Raw genomic sequence first — 12294 nt, 5'->3', positions numbered from 1 at the left:
TCGCCCAATGACGGAAACATATCCGGACGTCTTTTTTCTCGTTTTTCACCCCAAATAACTTAATCTGAATAATCATATGAATGGATGACAAATGCGATTATGCACTGAACCCATGGGACACAGAGGCATGATGATTGATTTATTGTGGAAAGAAGAGAAGCGACACCCAAAATGAGGTCTTCTCGTTTAATAGTATAGATACTGTTTTAACGTGGATGTAACAATGATAACTACATCAACAGCACCATACAATTGCATAACATAAGGGTCAGATTCATTTCGTTGAATTTCGTTTCTTCATTTTCCATTTCGTTTCTTCATTTTTTCATTTCGTTTCGTTTCGCTATATTTCGTTGCGTTTCGTTGTATTTCGTTTCGTTTCGTTATATTTCGTTTCGTTTCGTTATATTTCGTTTCGTTTCGTTTCGATTCCGTTTCTCACTTTATAAGTACCCAAGCTAGCGTTAGGAGTTGGTGGCAGCTGTTTCGGATTTCCCTCAAAATCGTTAACTTTTTTTCAGATCTACTTCCTGTTCCGGTCTTGTTTGCATGAGACTTTCAATAAAATGTATATTTATCAACATATCAACAATAATAGGAAGGAATTCAACACCCCAGGCGCGGATCCAGGGGGGGGGGGTTCCGGAGGTTGGAACCCCCCTTTTTTTTGGACGATAAATGCATTTGAATGGGGACATGTAATTGGAACCCCCACTTTGTCATGGGTTAGGAACCCCCCCCCCCTTTTTGAAACGGCTGGATCCGCCCCTGCACCCAATCATAATAATAACGGTTTGATATGAAAAAAACATGACCTGGCGTGCTTTCCATTATCCGGTTCGTATCGACGGAACCGGTTCAGGATAATAGAACATCCAAGGGCAGACGATACGATCCAAGATGGCTTCCGCTGTACCAGCGATTTCTCATAGTTAGGCAGCAACCATTTGATTTTCTGGGGGGGGCTATGGTTTTTTTTTTCTGTACAAACTTTTTTTTTTCGCCTGCGGCGAAAAACAATCTATTTTTTTCGCGACAAGTCGAAAACAATTTTTTTCTTTCAATTTTAGCATTACATATAGTGGCAGCTGAGGGTGAAACAAACAATTTTTTTTTTCTCAGAATCAAAGACAAATTATTTTTTTCTCCAAAAACTGGAAACAAACTTTTTTTCCAAAAAAAACCATAGCCCCCCCCAGAAAATCAAATGGTTGCTGCCTTATCCTTTTTTAGACGATTTTTTAGATACATCTACACTTTTTGATTATTTTATTCAATTTGAAGATTCAGTTAATAATGACAATTTTTTTACACCTTTAAGAAATAATGTTAACCGTATTCAAAACTATTATGAAACGGTTATTCCAATTTACACCTTAGCCTCACCGGACACAATTACGAACGATTTTTGAACTTTAATTATTTTTTTTCTTCGTAGTATACTTTTCTTGAATTGTTTGTACCAAGGATTTGTATAGTCAAAAAAAGGGAAAAATTAGGAAAACTACTGCACCAATCACTACGAAATTTATGCAATACACGAAGAAATCATATATCTATCAGAAAATATAAATATTTTCACTCATCTCCGGTTTTTGAGGAAGGAGTATAAAAATAGAAAATGATGTTAGGACCGCCCAATAGGCGTAATAGGGTGAGGTCACTTCGGTCAATATGCAAATTCATTCTATGGAGCCGTGTATTCTTACTGCGATCTTAAAAATTATTCATAACACCAGAACCATTTTAAACTTCTTATTTCAAGCATAATATTTGATAAATATAGATTGTAGATACTTACATATCGATGTCTGTTTGTTTAGGCACAGGAGGTTGAAATCCTATCAATGAGGGTCTATAAATATGTCAACTCGACTATCACAGTAGAGCTTCTCTCTTAATTCATATATAGATGCCTCATGTTACAAACTTTCTATCAGTAACATGTCCAATATTTTTTACCTCATTTTCGTGGTTTAGTAGATATAGGAAGATGTGGTATGAGTGCCAATAAGACAACTCTCCATCCAAGTAACAATTTATAAAAGTAAGCCATTATCTGATTATAGGTTAATGTACTACATTGTACTAGACATGTTAAACCATTCAAACGGGAAAAAACAACCAATCACATAAGCAACACGATGAATATCACAGGTGGAGCAGGATTTCCTTACCATTCCGGAGTTGGTTGGCCGTTATGTAAATGATATCGATATGTTCCTAACGTCGTAACAACAATTCCATTCCCTTTCATAAATGTGACCTACCGAATTAGACTATTTACCAGATTTGTTATCTCATAAGTAACACGACGGGTGCCACATGTGGAGCAGGATCTGCTTACCCTTCCGCAGCACCTGAGATCACCCCTAGTTTTTGGTGGGGTTCGTGTTGTTTATTCTTTACTTTTCTATGTTGTCAACTTGTGTCATGTGTACAATTGTTTGTCTGTTTGTCTTTTTCATTTTTAGCCATGGCCTTGTCAGTTTATTTTCGATTTATGAGTTTGACTCTCCCTCTAGTTTCTTTCGTCCTTCTTCTATATAAAAAAAACGAGAAACAGGTATAAATAACATAAACAAACGACAACTACAGTACATCAGTGACTACTTGAAAAAAAGATTTTTATGTAATGTTAAATTCTCTTATCATAAGTAATAGGATAACTATATTTGGTATGTGTGTACCTCCTTGTTGGTCAAGTCCATATCTCAGATACAATAAGCAATAGGTCAAGTATATTCGGTGTATAGAAGGACTGTAAGGTGTACATTCAACAATGATACAGATGGTAAAAAAAAAACTGATAAAAAACGTTGAATGTAAACGTTACCAACCTCCAGTCATATATTGTAGGACTAATCCAACTGGCAGGTGTCATCTGAACTTGAACTCATTTTCATGGTTCAGTGGTTATAGTTAAGTGTTTGTGTTTTGGTCTGTTTTTTGTTATACTGTATGCAACAGTTTTACTCTATTTGGTGTATGGAATTATTGTAAGGTGTACATGTCTAGCTGCAGGTTTAAGTTTATTCGCCATAAATTACATGTATATAAGTCATACTGGTACTGTCAACTGAAATATATCATATTTATCATGTTTGTTTATTTAAAGGTGAATATATACCATAATTTCATTTTCTCTTTTATTAAAGACAGTACAGTTGCTTGGTAAATCCTGACATTTTATTCAAATGAACCATTCTTATATCCTACACATCTTTTTGGCAGGTTGTTTGCTGTCTCAATGACACTGCCACTGATGGTATATTTTATAATTCATATTATATAATTGGTGCCACATGTACAAAAAATGGGTGCCACATGTACAAAAAATGATGTATGCATGTGGAGCAGTAACTTTTGCATACCATTCTAGGGCACTTGGTTTCAATCAATGTTATGATGGTTTTTGTGTTGTTCATACTTTTGGGCTTCTGTGAAATGTGTGTAATGGCAGAGACATATAATATGTATTATATGTCTCTGGTAATGGCTACTAATGTTCGTTTTTGTTTCTTTTTACTACTATTAGCATGATTAGTAATAGTATTAACTTAAATTTTACCATATGTACATCAGGAAGCTGTTTTTCTGTCTCTATTGGGGACCTGCCGTGTTCATGTATGGTGGGTATTTCCCCAGTAAGTGCTAACTGAGAACATAGTTGTTCAACAGTGGACCTGCTCATACGGAAATGAGACCTAAATTCATCTAGCCTTACCGGACGCAATTACGACTGGACACAATTACGAACGATTTTTAATGTTTGCCCCCTGATATGATATTTATGCATGATTATTAATAAATTTATGTTTCTATTAATTAAAAACCCACTACATTACTTGTGTTTTCATGAAGAAAAAGTCATGCGCACTTGGTAAATATTGCAGACGATGAAAAATTCAATTTTCGTAAATGTCAAAATAATGACCCCCTAGCTTGGAAATTACATGAATAAAGCACACAAACTAGTGCAAATTGCCTTCTTTTGTCATTATATAGATAGAAAAATATCTCCTGAATCTGTTCATATGCGTGATGCCCTTTATCTTGCCCAAATAATCCAAAAAATAACGTTTTCTCAGACTCTGGTGACCCTTAGCATTGTCAGAAGAAAATAGTATTTTTTATTGAAAAGTCCCGAGAACTCCGAAACTTAAGGTTGAATATAAATTAAAATCATAGGTTCACTAACTAAAAGGAGAATTCAGTGCTTCTTAGAAGAAAGAACTTGCATAAAAACAAAAAAAATCTGAAATATTTCCTTTTCAAAGAATTTTTTTTGTCACTAATTTCGTCCACAACTACTGCTGGAGATATTGAAGTAAAATACCATATTACACTTCTTATTTTCTAAAGAAATGTGTTTAAGATAAGATTAATGTATGTTTCATAAATTTAGATCGTTGTCATTGAAATATTCTGCTAGATATATAAATATAGTGCCGTTCGTAATTGCGTCCATATTGGCTTGCTAGACCACAGGCACTTGTTTCTATCCATTCGAAGGTCGACTATCCATATAAACACAGGCACTTGTTTCTATCCATACGAAGGTCGACTATCCATATATCTATTTATATGGATAGTCGACCTTCGTATGGATAGAAACAAGTGCCTGTGTGCTAGACCCATAAAACCAGGGCATGAAAATCTTACTAAAGTATCCCAACGTAAAAAGAAAATATGTGTGTTATGATTCAAAATGAAAAGCATTCATACATCTTTAATTCCATGGTACAAACAAGGATTTGTATAGTAAGAAGGATTGGAATCTCGTGGGCTTTTGCATAGACTGTAGTATAATATCTTCTGCGGCGAGAGATTTTGTGAGATTACCCGTGATGCATCTGGAAAATGCTAAACAAGCTCTGATTAATGGCTGACATTTGCATCACCTAAACCACAGGAGGTTGAAATCCTATCAATGAGGGTCTATAAATATGTCAACTCGACTATCACAGTAGAGCTTCTCTCGTAGGTTGAAATCCTATCAATGAGGGTCTATAAATATGTCAACTCGACTATCACAGTAGAGCTTCTCTCGTAGAGAGAAGCGACAGGAATGCAACGCGTTTTTCAATTTTTTTTAACTTTTTTGAATCTGGGACTTTTTGATCGGAATAAACGCTATGCGTCAACTAATAAACATATTGTTACTTCAATTAACCACTTAAACTACTTTGCAGGTCACTAATTATTAATTTACAGCTTCTTTTTACGTCCTGACAGAATCCTTGTCATTATTTTTGGCCATGGGAGGAAGTCGAGGAAATTCCAATCAGCAGTGAATATATGTAAATGAGGTATAGTATTTCATGAATAAACATTAGAACATTGAACTTTTGAACTTTTGAACCATCATGAACTTCCGGTTTCTTTCCCGCAAAATTATTTCTTTCTACCAGAGCTGTCAAAATGGACAATAGACGAGAATTTTCGTTCGCCAAAGCAAGAGAGGGCCATAATTTGCTAATTACAGGCATGTGTGGAACAGGGAAGACAAGTATTGTAAAGTATGAGTATATTTCATCAGCAATTAGTAAAAATGCGTGATAAAAGTAAAACATAAAAGCTCTGAAAATTTGGCGCAAGTTATTTTTGGTCGTATGCCCTGTTTGCCTCGGGGTCCTTGAGGCATAAAGATTGTTCGAGAGATTGTTACTTCATCTCAACATGAAAAAGCATAAATAAAACAGAAAAAATATAATATCTCGAGTTTTATTCTATTTTATTCACGTATGAATTAAAATTATTGATAAAATTTGATGAAAAAAAATTGGCGCATTTTTCTGATAGTATGCCATGAATGAGGATTGGATGTATTCTTGGCATGGTGGTCCTCTTATTATAAAGATTGTGAATTAAATTAAGGCACTGATCATTCATCTTTTGAATGAAAGTTGGGTGTTTTTTTTTTTTTGAAAAAATGTTTGATAATTTCTGACATTTGTTAAAAAAAAAAGTTTTACGGGAGGGGATATAAAAACTGAACATTAAACCCGGTACAAATTTATCAAGACATTGAACCCGTGCTAGGATACAATTTAAAAAAAGGCAGGACAGGATCAAAGTTTTGAGTGAAAAGCAGGAGGAGCAGCTGGACAAATCAATCCAGGATTAAGTTATAAAAAAGAGACGGGACCAAATATCACACATATAGTGAAAAAAAATAAAAATGTTAGACAGAGATTGCAACTAGAAAAAGGCAGCCCAAAATATAGTCCCCCCCCCCCTCCCCCTACTAAAATTAAATCATAGCCTAATTCTAAACTATAAACAGTCATAACCAAAATACCAAACAAACTGTAACTTCTAAGTATGTGTGACTTGTCTTGTGTCTTGCAAGTCAAGAAAATGATTTGTTTCAATAAAAAAAATCTATGTCCCATGCATATTTTCATTGGTCTTATGCATTGAGAAATTTTGACCGGTCACTTAAACAGTTAGAAGTACAAAAAAAATACATTATGTTTCAGAAAAATATTTGTTGTTTCTGTATGCTATAAAACATTAGTTTGTTCCTTTAAAACATAAAAAAGTTTGTTCTGAGAAAATAAAGGTTTCCCACCCCTCTAAAGATGAATGGTTGGTGCCTTTTTAAAAACTTGATATCACACATATAATCACCCAATGCACCCTAAAAATTATAAATTTGTTTTACAAACTATATGATAGAAATGTGTCCTTTATATTGTGTTCAGTACCCAGCTTGGCTTTTATCTTTTATTATCCTTTTGCCTTGATCAGCAGAGTATACATGTGGCAAGTGGTCGTCAATCTCAACTTTACTCGAACACTGATAACCATTCAGAGCGGATATCTCATTTTTGATAGCATCCTGAAAAATAAAGTTCATTGAAGAATTTGTCACCATGACCCTGGTCACCCAACATTTCATTCACCTCCAAATCTATTAGCATAATCTTCAGTCATACATTGTATATTCAAGGCATCACACCCCGGGCTACTAAGTTACATGGGAAAGAATAATGAAATATCCACAATCTTACAGGAGCATAGTCAAAGGCATTTGTGGGTTCACACTTTTATTTTTATTTCTACATGAATAAGATCTGGTGTGTGTGTGTGCCAATGAGACAACTTTCCATCCAAATCACAATGTATTAAAAGTGAACAATTATAGGTCACAGTACAGCCTTCAACACAGAGCCTTACATAAGACAGAACAGCAAGCTATAAAGGGCCCCAAAATGACCAGTGTAACTCAATTCAAACAGGAAAATAAATTGTCTAATCTACATTGTATTTACAAAACTAGAAACAAGAAACACCTAACAAACTACCAATGACAAACACTGAACAACAGGTTCCTGGGTTATGACAGGTGCATATGATATGCAGTTGGTTTGAATATTTTACCAATTGCCAATACAGCAGTATAAAACTACAACACGAAAAGGCACACTGTAAAATGATAATTGAAAATGGCTTAAATTAAAATGGCAATTGAACAAAATACATAATAAAAAAGAAGATGTGGTGTAATTGCCAATGAGACAACTCTACACAAGAGACCAAAGGACACAGAAATTAACAACTATAGGTCACTGTACGGTCTTCAATATTGAGCAAAGCCCATACCGCATAGTCAGCTATAAAAGGCCCTGGAATGAAAAATGTAAAACAATTCTAACGAGAAAACTAACTGCCTTATTAATGTACAAATAAATGAAAGAAAAAAATATGTGACACAGTAACAAACGACAACCACTAAATTACAGGCTCCTGACTTGGGACAGGCACATACATAAATAATGTGGCGGGTTAAACATGTAAGCGGGATCCCAACACTGGGACAGTGGTGTAACAATACAACATATAAGAACGAACTATAAAAATCAGTTGAAAAAGGCTCAACTCATCAGATGGATAGAAATACATCTAACAAAAACAGAATGGCTCAATGTTTGTTAATTGAATGAACTGAAATATGCATATGAGGTCCCCTGATTTGAACAATTAAATGACAAAAATTTCACTTTACAAATTTGTGTTTTCTAGATATTTTTATTTTAGCCTTTTCAATTCTATGGCTGTCAGAATGTATTTTAATATAGTAAATATAATACAGTTTGTATACACCTGAAATTATGAATTCTCTATATATGCAATTTATAGCTAGTTTTGTTGGATTTTAAATAAAGTAATGATTATTAAATGACCAGGGCGATTCATTAATTTTAGCTGCATTGTATAAGTTTCATATTTGGTAAAAGAAAACTGAGGCCAGAGGAGCAACATATTTCGCAATTTTTTAATTGATAAGGCCACACTTAAAAATATTTTGGTTTGCCAAAGCCCTACCCAAATGTTGAGACAGTGGGTAGGTAGGTAGGTAGGTAGGTAGGCATTTTCTTTTTTTTTTTCAAAAAGGAAATTGAAGTATCAGATGTTTATTAGTCTTCATGCCTAAATTTGAGTTTGATGTGTGTTTTATGGTGTTCGTTTTATTTAGCAGTGTACAAGTTTCATAATATTATACCCCCACTCTTATATGTTAATCAGGTCAACACTTGTCTGCCCTGAAATTTTTCATATGAATCGTTGGTTTGCTGCCTCTGATTTCTTCATTTTAAGGAAGGGTAAAAAGGGGGAGCAAGGGTCAGGGTACCACTGCCCAAATTATCCTTTTTTGAAATAGTTAAAAAAAATCATTTGAAGGCGTTTTCAACATAAGACAGGCCCTGGGTGAAATAAGTTTTAAAGAATTTTTTTTTTTATCTTGAACATCATTACAGATTGAGAGTTAAAAACAGCAAAAATATTAAGCAAAAAAAGATCTACAAATAAATCAACATGACCTTATTGCAGTTATTAGTCCCCTACCAACAAAGTTGAAGGGGACTTTAGGTTTGCACTCTGTCCGTCTGTCTGTCTGTCCGTCAGTCCGGCAAATCAGCTTTCCACACTTTTTATGCCCCCACAACTAAAAGTTGGGGGGCATATTGTTTTACCCCCGTCCGTCCATCCGTCCGTCCCATTATAGGTATATAGTTATTCCGGATAACTCATCCTACAGTTTGAATGCTAGGAAGTTTTCACTTTGCAATCTGTTTGTACATATATTAAAGGTGTGCATTTGGTCAGGGTTTTGATTTTTATTATTAATATTTGCTCTTTTGGGAGATAGTTGGACTTAGTAATTTTTGGAGTATAAACATGCAAAAGAGGTGCATAGCGTTTCCTAATAACTCCTCCTACAGTTTAAATGCTAGGAAGTTTTCACTTTGCAAGCTGTTTGTACATATATTGAAGGTGTGCATGTGGTCAGGGTTTTGATTTTTGTCTCGTCTGCGACTTTTGTCGCAAAAAGCGAGACTTAGGGATAGTGATCCGATGGCTGCGTTAGCTCTTGACTTAGAGCTTAATATTTCAGAAGGTAGACCTGGATACTTCATACTTTTCATGGATCAGTGAACAAGGTTAAGTTTACAGGGTTAAGTCCATATCTAAAAACTATAAGCAATAGGTATTCTATATTTGGTGTGTGGAATGATTGTACATGTCCAACTGACAGGTGTCATCTGACCTTGACCTCATTTTCATGGTTCAGTGGTCAAAGTTAATTTTTTGTGTTTTGGTCTATTTCACAGATACTATTAGCATTCTGTCAATTATATTTGGTGTATGGAATGATTGTAAGGTGTACATGTCCAAGTGACAGGTGTCATCTGACCTTGACCTCATTTTCATGGTTCAGTGGTCAAAGTTAAATTTTTGTGTTTTGGTCTATTTTTGGAGATTGTTGAACTTAGTCATGTTTGGAGTATATACATGCATAACAGCTAGCCTAGGTGCATGACATTTCCGAAATAACACTTTGCATCTGTGGGGGCATCATCTGTGTCTCCCAGACACAATAATATCTCAAAGAAAGTCCTACATTGACTTTGTTATAATAAAGTTTCTTTAGAGTGAAGTGTGGGGGCATCACTTTGTCTAGTTTTCGTCATGCTTTAAGATAGTGGTTTGATATTTGATATATAGTACAGCTATGACAAGTTACAGATCAAGTTCTAATTTTTTTCTGGTCAGATGATTTTTTGCAGAGTTATGGCCCTTGGACTTAGAAAAATCACATAAGTGATCAGTTTTCCTCACAGACACTTTTTATGAGGGGCATTATGTTTTCTGGTCTGTGCATCCGTTTGTTCGTCTGTCTGTCCCGTGTCAAGTTAAAGTTTTTGGTCAAGGTAGTTTTTATACGCCCGTCTAAGACGGGACGTATTATGGTATACCATTGTCCGTCCGTATTCCACATTTCAGGCAATAACTCAAAAATGCTTTCACCAATTTCCATGAAACTTAAGGCAATTGTTCATATCTATTGACTTAAGCTCCCTTTCGTATTTTTTTTAATTTCAGATTTTAAGTTTTGGATTTATGGGGCTTTATTCATAAAAAAGGGTGAATTTTCAACACCTGGACAATAACTCAAAAATGCTTTCACCAATGTCCATGAAACTTTGGTGAATTGTTTATGTCTATTGATGTAAGCTCCCTTTCAGTTTTTTTAAATTTCATTATATGCGTTTGGGATTTATGGGACTTTATAAAAAAAAAGGGGGGGGGATTTTCAACACCATCGGACAATAACTCGATTTTTATGGTCCTTGGACTTAAAAAAAATCACTCAAATAATTGGTTTTCCACATTTTGTTTTTTAATGCTTAAAGATATTGACTTGATTGTTGGCATATATTTAAAACATCACAAGTTACAGATTAAGTGATAATTGTGTTCTGGTCTTATGATTTTTTTGCACAGTAATGGTCCTTGGAATTTTGTTTTTGGGAACAATGAATTTTATCTGGTAGGGGACTATGTATTGCCATGCAATACTCTCAGATCCATACTAATCTGTGTCCACACTTGTTCCAATTAATCTCTCGTTTGTGCATTTGGGTTTAATTACGGGTATTTTAAGGTACCAAATTAAAAAAGAAGGCCAAGGGAGGTTTACGATAGTACGCTTTAATACTCTTGGATTTCATTGTCTCGCAAAAAGCGAGACTGTCACTAAGGGATAGTGATCCGGCGGCGGCCTTAGCTCTTAACTTAAGCTTAATATTTCAGAAGGTAGAAGACCTGGATACTATATACTTAGTTCAAATTTTTTGCAATGTTAATTTCTCACTTATTATAAGTAATAGGATAACTATCTATATTTGGTATGTGCGTACCTTGCAAGGTCCTCATGTCTGTCAGTCGGTTTTCACATGACCTCAACATCATTTTATGGATCAGTGAACAAGGTTAAGTTTACAGGGTTAAGTCCATATCTCAGAAACTATCAGCAATAGGTCTTCTATATTTGGTGTGTGGAATGATTGTAAGGTGTACATGTCCAACTGACAGGTGTCATCTGACCTTGAACTCATTTTCATGGTTCAGTGGTCAAAGTTAAATTTTTGTGTTTTGGTCTATTTTGGAGATATTAATACAATTCAGTCAATTATATTTGGTGTATGGAATGATTGTAAGGTGTACATGTCTAACTGACAGGTGTCATCTGACCTTGACCTCATTTTCATGGTTTAGTGGTCAAAGTTAAATTTTTGTATTTTGGTCTATTTTGCAGATATTATTACAATTCAGTCAATTATATTCGGTGTATGGAATGTTTGTAAGGTGTTCATGTCTGTCTGGCAATAATCATCTGACCTTGACCTCATTTTTATGGTTCATTGGTCAAAGTTAAATTTTGCGATTTGGTCTATTTCTCAGATACTATAAGCATCAAGTGGATTATATTTGGTGTATAGAATGTTTGTAAGGTGTACAAGTCTGTCTGGCAACTATCATCTGACCTCGACCTCATTTTCATGGTTCATTGGTCAATGTTAAATCATCAATGATTTGGTTTTCAGATACTGTAGGGATGGTAGAACTATATTTGGTGTAGTCCCTGGTGTCACCAACACCCCCTTCCTGTTTGAGAATTTAAAACGGTTGAGATCCATACCCTGAACCATCTATATTCTTGTATGGGACAATAAAACAAGTAAAGCGAAATAAAGCTAAAATTGGAAATATTATAAGGGTAGTTCAAAGGGGTTTATAATTACAGGGGCTTTTTTGCGAGACTTTGTAACATCCTCTTGTTACAATTATGTATTTTATATTGTATGGGACAATTAAACAAATCAAATGAAATATAGAGGCAGTCTACAGGGGTAAACCACAACCCCTTTTGTAACTATTTGAAGAGAGTACAATATATCTGTTATGCTGGTAGAGCCCATTATAACCCCTTTTGTAACT

At 34.7% G+C, this 12294-nt stretch overlaps 1 protein-coding gene and 1 long non-coding RNA gene across 5 annotated transcripts in view; one reads left to right on the top strand and one right to left on the bottom strand.

Annotated features, from left to right (window-relative positions):
• Positions 1 to 4903: 4903 nt before the first annotated feature.
• The window catches only part of LOC143076563 (uncharacterized), a 29859-nt gene continuing 22468 nt past the window's right edge, over positions 4904 to 12294 (top strand). For 2 of the 3 annotated variants that reach the window (XM_076252389.1, XM_076252388.1), the window contains exon 1: positions 5321 to 5522. In XM_076252389.1, the coding sequence (XP_076108504.1) occupies positions 5425 to 5522 (98 nt within the window). In that variant the 5' untranslated portion in view covers positions 5321 to 5424. The other variant, XM_076252390.1, reaches the window with a different exon arrangement.
• The window catches only part of LOC143076565 (uncharacterized), a 32538-nt gene continuing 26525 nt past the window's right edge, over positions 6282 to 12294 (bottom strand). For both annotated transcript variants that reach the window (XR_012978695.1, XR_012978696.1), the window contains one exon: positions 6282 to 6847. This is a non-coding gene — a long non-coding RNA (uncharacterized LOC143076565). The remainder of the gene's footprint in view (positions 6848 to 12294) is intronic.

The sequence above is a fragment of the Mytilus galloprovincialis genome, chromosome 5 (assembly GCF_965363235.1).
Source record: "Mytilus galloprovincialis chromosome 5, xbMytGall1.hap1.1, whole genome shotgun sequence".
In the NCBI taxonomy this organism is placed as follows: domain Eukaryota; kingdom Metazoa; phylum Mollusca; class Bivalvia; order Mytilida; family Mytilidae; genus Mytilus; species Mytilus galloprovincialis.
The sequence above is the reverse complement of the archived record's forward strand: the minus strand, read 5'-3'. Positions and strand labels throughout refer to the sequence as shown.